At 38.0% G+C, this 20,786-nt stretch overlaps 3 protein-coding genes across 3 annotated transcripts; 1 reads left to right on the top strand and 2 right to left on the bottom strand.

Moving 5' to 3' along the window:
• Positions 1–819: 819 nt before the first annotated feature.
• fbxl14a (F-box and leucine-rich repeat protein 14a) lies at positions 820–2,873 on the bottom strand. Its single transcript, XM_079859481.1, has 2 exons — positions 2,781–2,873; positions 820–2,637 (listed from the first exon to the last, which is right to left on the bottom strand). The coding sequence occupies exon 2, from the start codon at positions 2,589–2,591 to the stop codon at positions 1,356–1,358; it is 1,236 nt and encodes a 411-aa protein (XP_079715607.1). The 5' UTR covers positions 2,592–2,637; positions 2,781–2,873; the 3' UTR covers positions 820–1,355.
• Positions 2,874–3,143: 270 nt separating this feature from the next.
• On the bottom strand, positions 3,144–14,233 carry prr5a (proline rich 5a (renal)). The gene is made up of 10 exons (XM_079859480.1): positions 13,779–14,233; positions 11,345–11,525; positions 9,279–9,389; positions 9,115–9,195; positions 7,813–7,861; positions 7,651–7,708; positions 7,449–7,540; positions 7,230–7,370; positions 6,865–7,003; positions 3,144–5,800 (listed from the first exon to the last, which is right to left on the bottom strand). Exons 2-10 carry the CDS (start codon positions 11,503–11,505, stop codon positions 5,262–5,264), a joined length of 1,371 nt encoding a protein of 456 aa, XP_079715606.1. The 5' UTR covers positions 11,506–11,525; positions 13,779–14,233; the 3' UTR covers positions 3,144–5,261.
• Positions 14,234–16,600: 2,367 nt separating this feature from the next.
• On the top strand, positions 16,601–20,538 carry rad52 (RAD52 homolog, DNA repair protein). The gene is made up of 11 exons (XM_079859479.1): positions 16,601–16,995; positions 17,132–17,233; positions 17,342–17,435; positions 17,523–17,590; positions 17,673–17,791; positions 18,391–18,466; positions 18,568–18,845; positions 18,927–19,093; positions 19,210–19,287; positions 19,763–19,990; positions 20,283–20,538. The coding sequence occupies exons 1-11, from the start codon at positions 16,930–16,932 to the stop codon at positions 20,342–20,344; spliced, it is 1,338 nt and encodes a 445-aa protein (XP_079715605.1). The 5' UTR covers positions 16,601–16,929; the 3' UTR covers positions 20,345–20,538.
• Positions 20,539–20,786: the final 248 nt, after the last annotated feature.

The following is a 20,786-nucleotide window of genomic DNA, read 5'->3' as shown; positions in this document are numbered from 1 at the left end:
TTCCTTTATTCTCCAGCAGGATTTGCACCGGCCCACACTGCCAAAAGAACCAAAACCTGGTTCAATGACCATGACCGTATCACTGTGTAATTACTGTGTGATTTCATGTAATATTCTAATTTTCTGAGATTTTGATTTTGTGGTTTTCATAAGCTGTAAGCCATAATCATCAAAATTATAACAAAAATAAAGGCTTGAGATATCTCACTTTGCATGTAATGAGTCTATATAATATACAAGTTTCACTTTTTTAACGGAACTACTGAAATAAATCAACTTTTTGATGATATTCTAATTTTATGACCAGCACCTGTATATATATGTATGTATGTATGTATGTATGTATGTATGTATAATAGTTCTATACATATCAATATGATTTAATTTTCCTGTCATTTATGCAGATAATGGTGTTTCAGTATATATAATTTGTATTTTAGGATTCACACATCTTTTGACTAATAAATCTTTTACAGCTATTTGTCAATTTGACAATTTTTAAAGAAATACTTTAAAAAACATTTTATAGAAATTTGAATTACTAGCTGGTGCAATATTCTAGATTTGTAAAATTGGGCTTATTGTGATTATTCTGTGCTTGCATATATGAGAGTATGTGATTATGTAGATATAAGCATTTTTAATTGCAATTAAATGTACATAAACTGTCAATATATTATTTTATGTGTATATACATGCACTTTTTGGGAAAAATAAAAAGAGTGGAATTATGGAAAAAATCAAATGCAAAACAAATGTAATGAGTGTTGTAGAACATGATGAAGTATAAAAATAATAACAGGAAAACAATTTAGTTAAAAACAATTTTAGCTTTAATCATTTATAGGAAAATAAACAGACATCTTGTAGGTCTTTAACAAGCAAACTGGCCTCTTTTTTTTTTTTTTTTTTAAACAAAGTTTAAATTGCATATGCTCCATTTTACCAGGGAGGAATCACATAAAACGAACAAGCAAGTTTTCCGTCCTTGTCCACACACATGGTAAACTTTTTTTCTCTCTCCAATTGCTGGTATTTCAGGATAAATACTTAAAGGCAGTGACAAAATGCGTTTGTCAGTGGAAATGAGAATAAAAGACATTTTACCTCAATTTGAGGCTCTAAAACAAAGTACAGAAAAACAAAGGCATTCAAGGGAACCATCATAATTCAGACTATACCATTAGGAAGGCTGTTCAGTGTTTTATTGCTGATTCAATTTGAACTACATCAAGCCCCTTTTCCAAACAGGCTTAGTAACAAAGTACATGATGGTGCGACTGTGCGTCTTAATAATATAATACACGTCTCTAGAAAAACAAGACATCACTGGCGACACTGAGGTAGCGTAAACGTTACGAGGCGTAGCAGGGCAGGATCTCAGAGGCGTCTCCTAAACCCTTGACCTCGGTCATTTGCCAAAGTCCCAAGTTCAACACCTTAAGGCAGGGCAGCTGCGTGATTCTCTCTAGTCCCCTTTTGGTTATTTTGGTACAGCCGTACAGGTCGATCCCGGTCAGCTGCGTCAGGTGATCCGCAATGAGCTCGAGGCCCTTGTCCGTGATCCGGACGCACTGGCCGATGTTCAACGTCTTCAGTTCGTGCATCTGCCGGACCATCCTGTTGATCCCGTCGTCGCTGATGTGGCACGAGCAAAGCGACAGGGATTTGAGCTGGTACAGGCCCTGCGCGATGTAAGCAAGGCTCTGGTCGCCCACTTTGTCGCAAAACGACACGTCCAGCCCGTACAGCCTCAAAGCGCCCATGGAAAGATGCATGATGCCTGTGTCGCTGATGTTGTCGCAGGAGCGCAAGTTAAGAGTCCAGAGTTGGGTCATGTGTGACAGGTGGATCATGCCGGCGTCGGAAATTCCACCGCAGAAGCTCAAGTTCAGGACTTTCAGCTTGTTGAGGCCCTTGGAAATGTGCTTGAGCGACAGATCGGTGAGTTTCTGACAGTCCTGCAAGGTGAGATGCTCCAAACTCAAGCATCCCTCCGCGGCGCTGCGCGTCATGCCGGCCAGGTGCCCGATGCCCACGTCCGAGACGTGCCGGCAGCTTCTCAAGTTCAGGCTTTTGAGGTTATGAAGGCCCCAAGCGATTAGCAACAACCCCGTGTTGGTGATGTTACTACACCCACCGAGATCCAACAGTTCTAAGTTCTTCAGATACTGCGCAATCCTGCCCAAGCTGGAATCGGTGATCTGTTTGCAAAGGCTGAGGTTGAGGATCCTCAATGAGGGGATGTCCTGCACGAAAGCATGACCGAGGCCGTTATCTGTTAGGTTGTAGCATCCACTCAAGTTAAGGCTCTCGATGTTGGGCATGCCCTGAATAACATAGCTGAGGCTGCGTCTCAGGCTGAGGATCTGGACTTTCTTGATCCCTCTGGTTTGGAGGCTGGGGAAGAGCGATGGGTTTGCTCTTCTCAGATGGAGTTTGGCTTCTACTCCCCTCCAGACTGATTTGTGGTACGAGGCGTCTCTCCATGCCGTGCACACTTGCGCGACTCTGCCTTTGCCTTTAACGTCCAGGTAGTTGAAAATCATCGCTAAGATCTCCGGGAAAAGGCTCGAGATGTGGATCTCCATTTCTAAGAGCAGCTCGTTAGCTTAGCGAAGTTAGTAGTCTGGAATTCTGCCGGCGAGGACCGCATGTAAAACAAAATACCGGGAGAAATGTCAGAACGAAGTAAACGTACAACAAAAACAAAAAACGACCGCGCTTTGTTGCATTTAAAACTTGGTGTGAGATTCATTCGCTTGGAATAACCAGCTTACGTCGGAGTAGACGCTGTTTTTGCACCGCCAGGTCTTTGTAACGGCTGTTTCCAGATCGCGACACATGTTTAGTAAACATAAATGTAAATCCATGAAAAAGCTCGCCGAAAAGACTTTGAAAAACGAAACGTTTATGGTTGGAGAAAACAAACGATTTCGCATGAATACAAACCAGCCATTTGACGAAAACTATGGAGTCCGGTTTCCGGTAGCCTTTGTCTTCATCCTTTAAAAACGGGGAGGGTGACTATTCTCCGGACTGTTTTTATTGTATGGAAAACACCATAAGTTTATGTTCAGAATGTCTGAAGTGTATATCAAAATGTATTATTTTCCTTTAAAAACATATAAAGCATTGCATTTGCTCAAATTAATTCAAACTGTGTTTATTTAAAACAACAACAACCCCCTTCCATTCGTGATGGGATGTCCGACTCGTTTCCGCGAATCGGTTCTTTTGAGCAGTTTCAAAGAATTGGTTCACAAAAACAGATTAAGCTTTACGTCAAGGCGCAAATACGTCCGTACGTGATGCTTCTAAAATGCACTTATTGTTGTCTATGACATTTTACATTCAAAACATAAGAAAATCACATTTTAAATTCATTTTTATTCATAAAACCAGACATTCAGCTAATAATAAAACCTGACACAAAATAATTTACGTCTCATAGTTGAAAAGGTTATGGCACATTTAGAGATGATAAAATTCAAAAATATGTTTTGTGTTGATGAAACACATAATTAGGTCCTCATATCTTATATTTAGATACTAAAGTAACGTTGATTACTTTGATACAAATCCTCGTTTCACTCCAAATGCTTATATCATGAGCTCATATATCGGTTTTCTGCTAATAAGGGTATTAACGGGTCTCGGTTCAGTGAATTGGCGAGTTTATGGTTTATGAAGCGTTTCAACTTATTTATTGAAAAGATTCGGTTCAAAAGAATGATTCATTCACGAATCAAACCTTGCTTCCGGCTCAACGTCACCGGACGTAAACAAATACAAGCTCCAGTTATCTAGTTTTTCACGCTTATTTCCTATGCAAACCGGTTCATCTTAACGAAAGAGTGACTAAAGTAAATTCTAACAAAATCTAGAAAGACAAACAATGAAGTATGAGCCTGACCAGTATAAAACCCAGCCATACTCTTGTACTCTGAAACATTCATAAACATGAAGCATAAAAGTATTTTACTACAAATTCAGTTTTGTTGAGGTTTTCCACAGCAGCACACATGAAAGCTGATAACAAATTCAGTATGAAACAAAGCACAGACTTCAGAAATGACAGTGCAAGGTATTAAAGTACCACTGTAAACCTTTTAAAATTCTAAAAATGTTCCTTGTGTAAAAATCTATGCTCAATTTCTGTCTATAAAACTAGAGAAATTGATCAATTTATAACCTAAGTCAAAAAGATTCCATACATAAAAATAAGAGAAACAAAAATGACAACAACAAAAAACTCTCTACCTTATCATTTTTCATATATTCTATTCTAGAATATACATTTATCCAATTATGTTTACGCTTATTTAACCGATTAAATTAACTATTAAATTCTAAACAAATAAGACAATAGCTTTTTAAATTAAACAAAATGTTATATAAAATTACCTTATAAAATAGCATTTTATAGCCAATAGGAGAAATTTTCTATTTCAGTCTCATCTAACACCATTTTTTCTGCATTTGTACTATTTTATCAACTAGCTAAAAGGGGTTTTTTCTTAACACATTCAATAAGCAAACCCTGTTTGCTCTCTGGCAGCTCATAATCATCACATAAAATAGCAAAAAGCTTGAGAACGTACAATGTTCTGCACTGTGTTGTCATTAGCAATAGTTCGGCTATTCTCACAAATGAAGAGACAAATTTCATTTTATACCATCAAGAGTGCAGGTTAGATTGGCAATGATTTATAAGCACTAAATGTAGTTTTTAAAAGCCCCATGGCAATAAATAGCGCATGAGATCAAGAGTGACAGTAATGGAAGAGATTTCTACATTTAGTGACACTGTCGCCTCATAACAATACGTTAAGCAAAGCTCACTTAAGGTGCAGTCACATTTTGCGAGCTAAAAAGGTCTATTGTCAATCATGTAGAGATGGATTCCTATTGAAATGGCTGGATTTGCCAAACAACAGTAAACGTGACTGCAGCTTTAAACATAAAATGAGAGATAGTAAAATGCATATTAATTCAAATGGACACATTCCACGTCTATTATCAATGAAAAACTATGAAGAAAAATTCACAGGTTTAGAACATTATGAAAACAATTGCTTTAAATTGAGTCCTCTCCCATTTTTCCACAAAGCAGCCTCAGTTTTTGCGCAAAGCTGGAAAGAAATTCCAGTTTTAAAAATACATGACGTACAGAGCTACTACACAAGTTCACAGAAAAAAAAAAACTAGTAGTTTATAATCAGTCATTTGAAATGGATTCTTCACAGCAATTCATTCCATCAGCTAGTTTTCCTGCTTGTTCCAAAAGAATCGGAGCGGCAGTGGGAAAAGTCGATGAAGATTCCGTCAGGATCCGATTCCAGCGAGTCCAGCCCCTGCATTACAATGGTCTCCGGACTGGAGGAGCAGCTCGGGGGTGACGGAGGGGCTTTGTCCACCTCAGATGAAGCCACCTGGGCGTCCGGTGCGTGCAGACACCCCGCGGAGGTGTGGATGAAGACGGGCGGAGAAATTAGAGCGGGCTGTCCCGTGGCCCCTCGCACCACACCGGACAGGGTGAGCTCGTGATCCAGTGAGAGTCTGGGGGTCGAGCTTGTCTCTATTCCCACAGACAGGGTCGAATAGCCCTGGTGCTCTATGCAGGAAGTGACATCGCATGCGGAGTGACGCCGGATGCCCACGCTGCCCACAGAGCTCACTTCGGAGTCGTACTCGGCCACGGGGGTCAGCATGGGGATGTTGTAACTCTTGGAGCGCACTACCGGGTTACTGGAGGGCAGGTCTGCAGACTTGGACCAGCAATACTGCAAACGCCTCTCTGGAAAGATTTTCAAGAAATTAGTAATGATATACTGCTTTTTTACTGGAGTAGTACCGTTCTGACATACTTCAAATATCAGTGGCTGAATCACATATGATCAGAGCACATGTTTATGGGTGGAGAACATAATTGCAAGATCTTTAAAGAAACAGTTCATCTATTTATTCAAGTTTTTTTTGCACATTTATCAAATTTGATATTACGTTTTCAATATGCTTTTGCTGGAATTCATGAGATTAATCACAATAATTTTATTCTACTGACAGCCCTAAATTTTAACAGTAATAAATATAGAAAACAATATTTATTTCTAAGTGTTTATCTCTCCTTCTTTGCGACATACGTTATTACTTGAGACATAATTTGTATTTCTGTATTCTTTTTATGGAGTTTCTCCTAGCCACTGTTACCTATGATATTTATTGTGAAAAGCGATTTACAAATAATTTAATTCAAAAAATTTATACAATGAACTTTGTACTATCAAAGTAAATATATTCCAGATATTATTTTAAATTTAGCAAATGATATCTATCTTAATATTTTGAGCTTAATCTCACACAGTTTAAAGGAGTCGTAATAAATTAAAACATCCACCTTTTTACCTAACATATTTTATCTCAAAATATAGTGATTTATCATAATTTTTCTGTATTTCCATGATAAAATACAAACATTTATTTTCAACAATGTTTCTTGAGCACCAAATCAGCACATTAGAATGATTTCTGAAGGATCATGTGACACTGAAGACTGAAAATTCAGCTTTGCATCACAGGAATACATTAAATTTTAAAACATATTCAAATGGAAAAGAGTTATTTTAAATTAAAGACTGTATTTTGGATAAAAAACACAGCCTGGCAAATAAATGCAGACTTGGTAAGCATAAGAGACTTTCAAAAACATTAAAAAATCTCACTAAACCAAAACATTTGAACAGTGGTGTGTGTTTTTCCCTATATACATATATACTGCTGCCTTTTTATTTTGTGTGAACTCTCCAGTGAAGTTCTTCACTTCAGAAAGAAACCAGACTAAATGTTGTGTCTGTCTCTCACCGATCACACACGAGCAGTGAGAAGCGCCACACTCATGTGAACACAGTCCCTGCGTGCTCAGGTATGGCGACACCACCTTCTGAATCAGAGACTCCAGCTTCAGGTATTCTTCACTCACACCTTTGGATTCATGAACCCCCTGTAAGACGAGAAGATGATATATTTAGGAGTTTCACTCTGACTAACCTTTTTAGGCTTATGATTAATGTCTCGCTCTATATGACACAATTGCTTACACCATCACCAATGACCTGTCTTGAAGTCACTATGCTATCATTACTGGGTGCAGCTTATGACGGGACGGCTGGAACCTTCACGTTATCTAAGAGGATTGCGAAAAGCGAGTGCTTGCAGTTCATGTGTACCTGTAACACCAAAAGCATCTGGACGATGGAGGGTGGGACACGGGCTCGCGGTCTGGACAGAGCCTCCTCTAGCTTCACGTTAAGGGTGATGGTGTTTCGAAAGTGCAGCAGGGCCAGCTGACGCACCGACGGCTCCTTCCCCTGAACATGAACATGCACACAGATTCACACACCACTGCTGTGTCTGATAAGCTATTTCGCAGTATGACTGGACTGTACCTGGACGGGGTGGAAGATGGCTTGAAGCATATTGAGAACATCGCAAAAGAAAAAGTCCCACGTCTCAGCCAAAGAGTCCAATAACTTCTGACCTATTTTCAGCAAGACGAGAAACAGATTGTGTTGTTTGAGTACCGAGTGAAACGCTGTGTAATGTTGCAATTCTGTACATGTGTTTTGTTGTTAAAATGGGATGATATACCTTCATAAAACCTTATTTTGTCCCGTAAAATGACCATGCCTTTTGTTAAAAGCTGATTCTGATAATGAGGGAGAAGGGGAAGAAATAGTTTATATAAAAAAAGGGTATATATTAGAACAAACACATCTCTGGAAAAACTGATTTTTTAAAACATTTTCTCACCTGGAGGTATTCAGTAAAGAACGAGCCCAGCTCTGTTTTCAATAGCTGCCTGATAAAAGATATATAATATTGTATATCAAATGTTTCAGAAGAAAAATCATTCTAAAATATAATGTATAAGAAAATAACGCAATTTGGTTTAAATGACTGTCAAGAACATGTTCAAATATTTCACCCCAAAATGTAATAGAAAAAAAAAACCTATATGTTTTTATAATAATATATTATATACAATTTTAGCAGCAAAATTTATACAGTATACAGACTACTGGGGGAATTTTTATTGCTTTTGAAATAATTCTCTTCTGCTCACCAAGGCTGCATGTATTTGATCAAAAAGTTTGTAAAAACAGTAATATTGGGAACTATTATTACGGTTTAAAATAACTGTTTTGAATATATTTTAAAATGCAATTTATTCCTGTGATGCAAAGCTGAATTTTCCACATCATTACTCCAGTGTTTAGTGTCACATGATCCTTCAGAAATCATTCTAATATGCTGATTGGCTGCTAAGAATAGTGTTGAAAACACTTGTGCTCTTTGATGAACAGAAATTTCAAAACAACAGCATTTATTAGAAATATAAATCTTTTGAAACATTATAAATGTCTGTTTTACTCTCACTTTGATCAATAGTGTGTCCTTGCTAAATAAAAGTATTAATTGAGTTCTTCTTCAAAAAAAGATCTTAATGACTCCAAACGTTGATGATAATGATACTGTATATTTTTAGGGATGGGCATTTTTGTCAATTTCTCTTTTCGAGCCGGGGACACACTTAATGTTGACAAATAAAAATATGACAAAACATGAACGTATTACTAGGAAAAAAATAACACTTCTAGATGATTACATCAATGTTCTCGAAAAAGAAACATCTAAAAGGAATAGCTGCTTGAGGTTAAGCTTAGCTTTCTTTATAATAACCGTGGATTCCGTTTACCTGTGGTTTAGAATGACCCAGGGTTTACTATTTAAAGCGCAAAAATAAGAAATAATTTTTTACTCTTGATTTTTGAGGTGAAATATGATGTGGGTATGTTTTCCTTTTTAGGGATGTTATTGCCTCACAATTTTTCTTGTAACAGTTACATGCGGACTGAGGCTCTGCGTCCTCTCACAACTGTTCTGTGCTGATAATGTGAAGCCTCAGATCACAGCTGACAGTGTGTTAAAGTCTACATTTCACACACTGCTAACACTTACCATTATAGCGAAATAAATAATTCACAAAAATGTATAAAAACGAACAAAAGACCAGTCTGCTGTTACAAAACATGCGATGTTGTTTTGCCTCACCTCACGCCTTCATTGAGCGTATAGAGTTCATTGTCTGCCAGTCCTTTCTTTTGGAATACAGCAATAACTGCGTTGTGAATGCTGTAATGAATCGCACAGACGTGAAATTACATCTCAGTTTATGACACTTATGGACATGTGCTGGGCACAAAACACGCACTAACCTGTTCCATGTGGCATTAGGGCCTGATCCTCTCTCCTCCAATGAAGCCTTTTCATTTTTCCCCAGCTGACTCAGATTTGGAGAACTCACCAACTTTAAGCGGTACAGGGTCCTCATGGTTAAAAACACACTAGAGTTAGTCCAGAACCACAACAACAAGTGAGAGAAGGGGAGGAGCTAGAAAGATGCAGCTAGAGGGGGAAGGGGACGTGGAACTACTGTTTTACTGTTGAGAAATCAATTTCCTTCCTCCTAACATTACATTCCTATCCTTTCCTCAGTCTCTCTCTCTGTCAGACACACACACGCGAGGATAAACCAATCTTGTTTAATAGTTATGCAACACAAAAACCCCTTTCTTTCACACTCCCAGTACAAGGGAGTAACAGCCTGTTCCTCCTGTGCAGTGTGAGCTTTTAAAATACCTCAAATCATGAGGTTTGTTGAATAGAGGTGGGTGGTATTACTTTTCTAAGCACTGAAACTTATGATTTGTGCCAAGAGGATGATAAAAAATAGACTATATATTTTGTATATAATATATCTTATGGAATATAAATATGTTTTATATTATTATTATTTTATATTAATATTACCGTATTATTCCTATATTTATATATGTATAATTAAAAAATAAAAATAGGATAATAATGTCCTATTTTATATAAAATACAGATTATATTCCAAATTATATATTTATAAATATATATAACAACAAATAGTCGACAAAGATTTCCAAAAAGTTTTTTTGTAAAAAATAAAATCAAAATGGCGGACAAGATGTTTGGCCGCCTATGGTATCTATGTTCTCTGCATGGTCTGAGGATGATCTGATAAATTTTTTGTGGAAAATGGAGCAACGGTCTAGGAGGAGTTTGAAAAAGTAGATTTTTTAAGAAAGACAAAATGGCAGACAGGAATTACAGCCGACTATGGAAAAATTGGTATCTATGTTCTAGGTATGACTCAGAGAATTGAATGAACGCCATTCAAATTTTTTCTTTCGTTTTAATTTTGTTATAATTATTAACCACAAGGTGGCGCTGCCCTAAAACCTTGTGAGTATCTTCAAGGCATCATGCCGGAGACACATACCAAGTTTTGTAACGATACGCCAATGCCTTCGTAAAATATAGCATTTTACGACAAAATTCAAAATGGCCGATGTGCAAAATGGCCAAATTGGAGAATTTGATATCATCCGACTCGGCATGGCGCCCCAAATTGAAAGAGACCAGTGTTGTGATTTTTGGTCAAACTGGTCAGCCATTTTAAGCAAAAAATATCAATTTTTCATATCTTCTGACCACTAGGTGGCACAGTGGCGAAACACTGCACTGCACACTCAAGTCATGCTTACGATTACAGATACCAAGTTTTGTTGCGGAGATACAGCCTCATGTCCATTTTGGAGTACTAGATGCCAAATTCGTTTGCATGTTATTCAAGAACTGTTTGACGAATCAGCTTGAATTCTTAATATCATCTAGTTTAATTTTCGTGAAAATCTGATAAACGGTCTAGGAGTTTGAAAAAGTACATTTTTCGGAAAATTAAAAAATAAAAATATAATACATACATAATATAATATAATAAATAATCATCTTTTCCTAATATAATTTTTTTTATAAAATATTATTATTATTATTATGTATTTATATAAGAACCAAATTACAAACTATAATTTTCATAGCATGTACAGTATATGCTGTGGTTCTGACTACTCTATTGACTTCAGCCTGGAAAAATGTAATCCATTTCCCACTGGTCCTGACTGAACTCATTGAATTTACATTAATATCGGTCTGGTTCCTGGAACTGAGTAATCTATGTTATGTCATGTCTCCTGTGGCATCATACTGATGCTACATAATTGTCCACAAAATGGGTCCCTCAGCAGGTAGTAAATTGAGGAATGTCACACATTGTGAGAACTGTTTTAAATATGGCTCATTTAGGGTACAAGTAACAAGGAAAAACACAGGAATCATAAACAAATAACAGGATATGAGTATGTATAGCAGGATGTGAGTGTGTTAATAGTTCCGTTCACAACATCAGTTGTACCTCCTGAATGGATGACTGCTCCCATCCATGTGAAGATGGTGTGGCAGAGCAAACAGGGCAGAGAAGCTGAACGTGGATGATCTAGGGACGGGTCGATCAATGTGGGCTCCGCTCAAGTTCTCCAGCATTGTTATCGAAAGGCTGCCAGATCCTCCTTTCATTCAGAACATATCTGGTCCTTCTGATAACACAAGAGAATGAAGAAATAAACAAAATCAGAGAGGGTTGTGGTGTTTGCTACTACTTGCATCTTTAAAGGGATAGATCCCCCAAAAATGAAAATTCTGTTATCATGTTGTTCCAAACCTGTATGATTTATTTTCTTCTGCAGAACACAAAATAATTTCTATTGTGTACCGGTCGCTCTTTTCCAAGCAATTACAATTAACTGAAACTTCCAAAAGGATGCAAAAAACAACAACAATTAAGTATAAAGGAGGTTCATACAACTTGTGCGCCATATTCCTCTTGATTACAATTGCTTTGTGTTAAAAACAGACTGAAATTTAAGCCATTATTCACTGAAATCCCTTCCCTTCAGTGAGCTGCAACTGCAACTGAGTCAAACTCAGATCATTCAGATTCATGAAAACAAATCATTAGTTCAATAGAAGGCATCACTATTTAATGTTCATGAGAACTAGTCATGGCTGTGTCCCAATTCAGAGGCTGCATCCTTCGAAGGACTCGGATTTCAAAGGCCACGCCTTCGAAGGCAGCGAAGGTCAGACTGAGCGTTGTTAAATGGGACGTACTGTTAAATGGAGGACTGTTCTTGTCGCCTAGCAACTGTGACAGCTGCCGTTGACGAGCACCAGTGACGTTTATTGTTAAACTATCTGAAAACAAAACAGGGTTCACAAACTGTCTACATTTGTTTACCATGGTCCATTTCTGTTTATAATAGTATAAACTATATATAATCACATTTTAGTAAAATATAAGTCAACATTTAAACCGCTTTAAAGTTTTTTATTTTATTTTTACATTTGTATCATTAGATATTTGAGTAAGTTGAAACCCAATAATACTTATGTTTAAAGTGTAATTGGACAATTTCTCAAAAAAAAAAAAAAATACTGTCATCACAGGCGCGCAATACATTTTGGGTAGGCAAGGCCGCGAAGGATTCATCTGTTGTATCCTTCATTTCACGGGAAACGAAGGACGCATATGGAAGACACATTTGAAGGAGCCTTCGAACTGGGACAGCCTTTGTCGCACAGCGGTGAAGCAATCGGCCATTGAATGCGCTCTATAAAGGATGCAGCCTCTGAATTGGGACGCAGCAGTTAAATAATCTTTCTTTAAAATCGGATAGTCTTAATTAATCGGTTGATCCATCTGAATTTGTTCAAATTAATTTTGAAGCTCCGGTCTCCATTCATTGCAAATGCAAAGGAAATAGCGACTTAGCTACTCATTCTTTAAAAATGGTAATTTTGTGTTCTGCAGAAGAAATAAAGTAATTAAGATGGAAACGAGATGAGGCTAAGTAAATAAAATAATTTTCAATTTTCGGTGAACTAGCCCCTTAAATTTCACTAATCCCAGATGCAAGCATTTGGTAAACAGTCTAGAATAGATTATGAGGTCATGTTATAACCAATTCATATAAGACAGCTACAGTAAAGACATAGCCTAGGCTGCTCTTTGTAAACCATTCTGCTGAAAATTTAGAAATGTCAGTTTTATTTTGTTGTAAATGGATCGATGTGCTTGTTTACGTTGTTCATGTCATTCTCCATGTGTTCCTCAGCAACACAATTCAACCCGCGCCCCCTAATGGACCATTCGGGAAGCGTCGCAAAAGAAAATAGGCTACTACAACAAAAGACTTGTCTTGCATCAGTCTGTCATCATTTGTTCAGGCGGCCGTAAGAGCTTTTTATGAGCTCTTAAAAAACACACACGCATCTCAACATCCTCGACCTAAATATGTGACTTTGCTTTATCTGTTTCACTTTCCCTGAAGCATCATGTCAGTTTCCCTTTGTTCGCTGAACGTGCCAGGACACGACACGAGCCACGATGTATTACAGGAGGAGCAGGAGGAGTCCATTTCCCTTTCTAAAGTGCAGACAGGTAAAAGGGACGGTAAAACGTCGACGTCTGGGTAAACCCGAGAAGGCTATTTGAGAGGAAGAGCATCTCTTCCCATCCTGGACTAACAGATATCGCTGTTAAAGCTCAATACGAATCAAACAACTCAACTGACCGTGTTACAATGCATCAATTTCTATTGATTACATATTTCATCCGTAGCTATAAGTTATTCATTGAGGGATTGACGCACTGGGTACTCAATGTACCTAATGGTGATCATGGCACTTTTGTTAACAGCGCAACAATGCACCATTCATCCAGGGGAAAACGCAATATAGCATAAAACACTCCACGCAAACAGTATTGCAGTAACAATGTTTCAACTCACCGTCATGTGTTCCGCGTGCAAAGTGAATAAGAGCAGTCAGGGATATTAAAGTAACTTCAATGAGGACGGAAGCAATAAATATGACGCTCTACACTTCAGGGGAAACTAATCCATAAATACGGATGTGGGTTTATGCGGGGTTAATGGATAATTCCTGTGGCATCCCCAATACTCGCCCCTCCTATTCGCTTCCCGAGTTGCAGACTGTCTGACCAGACGACAGCCCAGACTGTGGGCGCGTTCACGCCCGAGCTCGTGCGTACGCGCCATTGTGCGAGGGGTCAAGATATTCTTGAAACAAAACGAAGAGACGTTAGAATGTAAAGTATCAATTTTAGGGTTGATATGCTAACATTTAATATACATCAATAAAGGAAATTATATTCCCGTTTCGCTTTACGAGCTCAGCAAGAAGCCATGCATAATAAAATCCATATTCAATCCAATCAGTCACTGAGTGATGCTAACCAGACTGCAATCTTTATTCGGATCCCTAATTAAGATTTAGGATATCTCTGCTGAGTTGACGGTGACTGACAGGGATATAATTTAGCACAACCGCGGTTTATCTTAAAGAGGCAGAGCAGAATTTAAATACATTTAAATCAAGTTTTGCTTGTTATTCGGCTTACATGTAGGCCAAACGGAAGGCTACTTCGTCATAGGTTGCCTCTGTATTTTAAAAATCTAAAAGAACAATAAGACTTCTTATTACAGTGTTTTTAATGAATAGGTTGAGCGAATGATTCAGTGCATTGTATATTCTTATACCATGGTCTGGGTGAATACTCGATTCTGATTGGCTTAAAAAGTGATAGAGGACAAACCGTCAGGCGTAACCAGGGAAACCAAGTTATTGTTTGTAAAAACTTTAGATTTCGATTGTAAAACTAATTAAAATATAAACTAATGTTTTAAAAATGTGTTATTTGGCAAGTGACCATGGTATAAGCGGGTTAATGCCCTTCGAGATGTCCATTGTCAAGTATTAATGGACTTCGGCTGCGCGTCGGACGGTTCACGCCTCGCCGTCGTCCATTAATACCTGACAATGGACACCTCGTCGGGCATTATCCCTTACATAGCACACCAAAATAAATGTATTTGACAATTTATTCTGGCAGAAAATCTTTTTGGTGAAACAGAAGTAGCGACAGATCTTTTTTTCTGTATTGTGATGTTCATCTGAGTGTGGGAGATTATCCACACAAAAAAGAGAAAAAAATGTTGGTCAGGGACTTCTATGCTTTGGTTATTGATTGGATTTTGAGATGTAGGAGTTATGTTGCGTTCACACCATGTCATATTTACGGTAAATAAAGCTCCGTATGCGAATCCCTCTCGCTGTACTTTGATGTCATACACCGACCAGTCTGCACAGCGCCACTTCAAGTCGAACACACTTTAAATCTGCAGTGGTCAGGTGGTACAGCAGCCATGTGCTAAAAGTTGTAGCGCTCAGAACATTAAGAGTTTACACGTTGTGATTATTTATTTCTTATTTCTGATTTGGTAGCTGAACCAAACCAGACAGTAGAAGTGCATAGAACAGACTCATTGACGGCTGAGTAGAACTGAGTCAGCAGTTCCTGTGGCTGAACTTCCTCAGCTTTTTCACAATGGAGTTCCTGTGGCAGGTTGAACTTCGTCAGCTGGCGAAGGAAGTACAACCTCTGCTGGGCCTTTTTCTACAATGGATTGTCCCACTTCAGGTCTCTGTACCCACTGACAGATTGGGGTGGGCACGGAGAGCTGGGTCAGATGAACTGTTAATAATAATAATAATACGAAAAATTGCATGAATAAAAATACGAACATATTACATTGTTATTACTGAAATAATAACAAATATTTGGACATTAACACATATATGTTGGGTAAGTTCAAATTCATGGCGTTTAGGCTAGGCTAGCAGGCTAATCGGGTAGCTTACGCAACAAGAAAAAGATAGAAAAGAGAATAAGGCTTGATTTCACAACCTAAAGCTTTGTTTATGTACTAGTATATAAAACATTTAACTTAAATGGTCATTACAATGCATTTCAAATGACATAATGTGATTTTGCAGGAATTGTAATCAGGTGCTAAAAATAGTACTCATTAAATGTTCATTGAGCCAATGGATCAAAATACTCTTAAGGAGTGAGCGGCCAGTAACAAGAAGAAGAAGAAGAAGGATCAAGATGTAGACCCGATCTCGGTTGGAGACCCGATCACTCACAACACTGGTGTAGACATGGTGATACAATTTTTTTGTTAATCGTTAATTGCAGGGGTGGGATTGATGATTGGATTGATCCTGCTTACATCACCAGAGAGAAATCTGTCATTTTCACCATTAGTTCCAATTGGCATTCTGATTGTTCACAATAAATTCTATAAAATGCATTTAGAAAATAGATTTTAAAAGATGCTAGGCACTGAGATTAATCCAAATGTCCATTACCAAATACAGTGAGCAGTAATTATTAGACTGGATTTCAAATAAATGGCCGTTTTTTTATTTTGCTATCATTTAGATTTTTTGTTTATGTTAATATTTATTTTCATTTTGTGATGTGAACGCGGAGAACACAATAATCATTTATCTGTGACAAAACACAAAAAGGGGATTCTTAACTCTACATTCTTTTTTTGAATGCTTGAATGCTTATATCTTGTAAATGCGAATATTGTCGTTGTTTTGGAGTACACTAGCTTATAGATAACAGTAAGGCTAACATCATTCTAAAAGCCAAAAAACGTCAATTTTGATTTCATTTCTCGACTTTTCACTGAATTTCTCCCCGTCTTTATGACGTGTTACGCACGTGCGTGTGGGCGGGGCGGCGTAAACGTGGTTGTGTCGCTGCGGCGGGAATTTTCAAACGCTCAACCAAGACCAGAGAATTCTGCCGTTCGGCGTCCGGTTTTTACGTTAGAACGTTCCCGTAGAAACATTGACTGAACGCTTACCAGTTAAATGTGTCGCCTGGTCAACAGAAAGTGGGGTAGATAGATGGTAGCGCACTATGGGCGTACACTAGCGCGTAATGTTGTGTCAGACTTCCTGTTGTTACAGTTTAGCGACCTCCACTCACATTATACATATTCAACATCGTTTAAAAGAGAATATTGACGGCTTTTCAGACTTGGCGATCAGAAAACACACATGGATCACTGCAGTGGGAGGCAAGAGGAGAGGAAACCTCATACAACCAGCACATGTTTTGGTCAGGTGTGTGTTTTTTAGGGGACAGGTTTTAACACTTTGTTATGGTCATGTTGACATAATGTGAAGAGCTACAGAAAGCACACTTCATAATGTATTTTCAGGAGTTTAGAATGCGTTTGTAACTTGATGTTTGTTGTAGTATGCATACACTGCAGAGGAGTACCAGGCAGTCCAGAATGCTTTGCGGCAGAAACTCGGACCTGAATATATCAGCTCCAGACAGGCTGGAGGAGGACAAAAGGTCAGAATTAATGTGCTTTTTGTACACTTATTTAGCCTTGCACATTTAATATATAGTTGATTAGCTTGCTGTTTTCCAAATTATTTGACATTTGCTTTGGTTTTGTAGGTGTGCTATATCGAAGGTCACAGAGTTATAAGCCTTGCCAATGAAATGTTTGGATATAATGGATGGTCACACTCAATATCTCAGCAAAATGTCGGTAAGGACACCATCACATTTATGCTGCATTTAAATCAGGTTGATGCTTGTTTTTGAAAGGGTGTGTGTGGTCACTCTTGTGTTACAGATTTTGTAGACCTTATCAATGGGAAATTTTATGTTGGAGTCAGTGCCTTTGTGAAGGTCCAATTGAAGGTAAGCACTCTGACAGGATAGACACGCAGCATTATGAGGAGCATACATGTACAGTTCTGTTTCTTATATGTCTTTTCCATAGGATGGCTCGTTCCATGAGGATGTAGGATATGGGGTGAGTGAAGGCCTCAAATCAAAAGCTCTCTCACTGGAAAAAGCAAGAAAAGAAGCCGTCACAGATGGACTGAAACGAGCACTCAAGTAATTATTTCTGCCTCTACATATACTTGATTCTGAGTAGTCATTTGTGGCATTCTGTGGTCAATATTTTAGTACTTTTATTCAGCAAGGATGTATTAATAATCTATTAAAAGTGACAGTAAAGGCATTTTATAATAATTATAAAACATTTCAAGTAAATGCTGTTCTTTTGTATTTTATATTCATTAGAGAATCCTGAAAAAATTTATCACGGTTTTCACAAAAATATTAAGCGGCACAACTGTTTTCAACATGAATAATAATAATAATAAATGTTTCTTGATAATCAAATCCGCATATTAGAATGATTTCTGAAGGATCACGTGACACTGAAGACTGGAGTAATGATGCTGAAAATTCAACTTTGACATCACAGGAATAAATTACTTTTTAATATATATATATCTTGCCTGATAAAAGAGTTTCAAGTCCATAAATGTATTTATTTGATAAGAAGCCATATAATAAGTAGGATAATATCTTTTAATAGGTGATATAGAACCCCTTCCACTTCACAACTGTCTCCTGATCACCCTTTCCAGATTTATTATTTTTATATAATGTACACAATTTTAATTGTAATTTTATTTTACAAAAAGGTGTTTTGGAAACGCGCTTGGAAACTGTATTCTGAATAAGGAGTATCTCATAGCCATCAATAAAATACCAAAGCAGGTAAGAAGTCATCTTAAACATTTGGGCCAAATTTGTAAATCATTTCAATGTATTTTCCTACTGTGTGTACCTGAAATACATTGTATTTCCTGTCATCGCAGCCGCCACCTCCTTTAGACCCGGACAAAACCAAACGCAGTGATGGCGAGCCGTCCGTGGAGAAGGCTAGGTTCGACAGCCTGGCCCGAGCCAACAGCAGGGAATTTATCAAACCGGCGGAACCAGCCAACATCCACTTTGAGCGAATGGGAAGTCGCCCTGTACAAGGAGGGCATGAGAGCGGCACCGGATCCAGGACTTCATTGACAAACACGACAGCACATTCTGGCAACACATCAGCTCACCAGGATTCTGAAAACAGGCCCAGCAACATCTCAAGGTGAATTTATTTGGTGCTAACTTCGACTACAACACTAGCCCAGCTGCGCTTGTGATAAATCTGCTACTCTCATGTTGTTAGGTCAGCAGCTGACATGGCTGACCTGTCCTCGTCTGATCCTCCACTGGACTCCAAGCAGCAGAGGAAGCTGAGACAGCAGCAGCTGCAGCTAAAGTTCAGACAGGAAATGGAGGCCAAGAAGTTGCTACAGGAACAGAAAACCGAGCCATCAAACGCTTCTAAGCAAGGTGCGACGGAAAATTTAAGGGTTCATGTTTTAGCCATGAGTATAAAACATTTAAGCCTTTCGCCTGCAGGAGTGTCAGGTGTGTAGCGTTGTCCATCAGTGGGTTTATCGTTTTAGGACAGGCTGTAGGTCCCGTTAACCACAGTACACCAAACGGACACCTGGTGACCGCTAAACAGGAGGAGTATCTGGCTGGTAAGGAAAATGTGCCATTGGTAACATAACGTGAAATATAATTAATAAAGATTTTTCAACATTTACAGATAATATTGACATTATTGCAGTTTCACTGGTCTGAAATCAGGAAATTTATTGATTTCTTCTAACAACCTGTTTTTGTGTATTAAAAATATTTGGCTGACTTTATATTTTAGGAAGGGGTCATTTGCAAGAGATTCATATTTGGGGGTTCTTGGCTTCACACAATTTGAAAACCCTGCTTTGAAGTAATATTAAACACATTTTTACCAGTCCTCCATTTTGACTCAAAGCGTGGCCAGTTAATTATTTATTTTACATTTCAAGATTTTTCAAGGGGTTTTAATTGAAATTTTTCTTCATTTAATAGATCTCACTATTCTAAAGAAAATGTTAAGGACTTTTGGTGACTGAGGTTTTAATACAGGAACAAGGTTGTTAAATTATGAGGTAAAAATGTCTCACTTCTCAGATGACCCAGAATTATGGAACTTCACTCTGGATGGCATTGATGTTCTCGAAGATCCTGCAGCGGGCTCCACAGAACCTCCTCGGCCCAGCACGCCGACCCAGCACAAGATGATGACACGCAGCAAGACCCCGCAGAGAGCCCAGTACTTGAGACCACCAGCTCAACCTCAGGGGCATGTTCCTCAAGGCCAATTCAGATCCTCTGAGATGAGAACTACAGCAGGAGCAGGTACAATCTGACTCATGTTCACTTAATAAATACATGCTCATTAACAAAAACTTTGTAGTAGGCAAGTATGTGCATGCCTAGTTCTGGTTTTTGCCTCTTCACTCATGCAAACATCACACGTCCCCATTAATATAAATAGCCAGGGACTTAACACTCTCAGAGCCGGCAGTGTGTGGCCCACAATTCTAGCACCAGCCTGTGCTTGTTGACTTTGCCTGTTCATTAAGAGAAAATTACTTTAGCTTCTTTTAATTATGGACCTGTGGTAATGATGTTGTAATTGTTAATGAAGGTGGACAACAGAGCCCATACAGACACGGCCAGATGATGAAGAAAAGAAAACTGGAGACGTAATGAATTTAACTATTTATTTTCTTTTAGAAAATCTTGTTTTTATCTAGATTCGTTGTTTTTACTAGTTTGTGAATATGAAAAACTAATAAATGTTTGTCACGTGGTCTGTTTTTGACTGATACACCTAATTTGTAATAAATTAAAACATAAGCAGATTTAAGATGATTTTTGGAGAATAAAAGTCTGTGGAAAGGATTGAAACCATATTCCCAGGTTATTTTACTATTGGTAGCTGACAACAGGGAATAACTACACCTTGTTAAAAAGAAAGAAAAAAAGCACAATGTAGTAGGAGGAGAAAAAGTCCAAAATGTTTTATTAAGCATTTGAATATATACATTTTTTTTTTTACAAGACTGATACATAAAACCATATATTCACCAAAAGGACCCTGGATGAAACGAATTGACAGGAAACTTCAGCAGCAGCAATTTTTGAACCC

This window comes from Squalius cephalus, assembly GCF_949319135.1.
Source record: "Squalius cephalus genome assembly, chromosome: 23".
In the NCBI taxonomy this organism is placed as follows: Eukaryota; Metazoa; Chordata; class Actinopteri; order Cypriniformes; family Leuciscidae; genus Squalius; species Squalius cephalus.
This window is presented reverse-complemented; position numbering and strand designations above follow the sequence as displayed.

Bases quoted from the DNA above. Each gene is read 5' to 3' on its own strand.
- prr5a (XM_079859480.1), bottom strand. From the start codon at position 11,505: ATGAAAGGAGGATCTGGCAGCCTTTCGATAACAATGCTGGAGAACTTG. The intron at 9,390-11,344 runs GTACAACTGATG...TTTAACCATGAG, and splicing joins AGCAGTCATCCATTCAGGAG to GACCCTGTACCGCTTAAAGT. The intron at 7,709-7,812 runs GTGAGAAAATGT...CCTCATTATCAG, and splicing joins TCTTTACTGAATACCTCCAG to AATCAGCTTTTAACAAAAGG.
- fbxl14a (XM_079859481.1), bottom strand. From the start codon at position 2,591: ATGGAGATCCACATCTCGAGCCTTTTCCCGGAGATCTTAGCGATGATT.
- rad52 (XM_079859479.1), top strand. From the start codon at position 16,930: ATGGATCACTGCAGTGGGAGGCAAGAGGAGAGGAAACCTCATACAACC. The intron at 17,591-17,672 runs GTAAGCACTCTG...TCTTTTCCATAG, and splicing joins TTGTGAAGGTCCAATTGAAG to GATGGCTCGTTCCATGAGGA. The intron at 17,792-18,390 runs GTAATTATTTCT...TTTTACAAAAAG, and splicing joins GGACTGAAACGAGCACTCAA to GTGTTTTGGAAACGCGCTTG.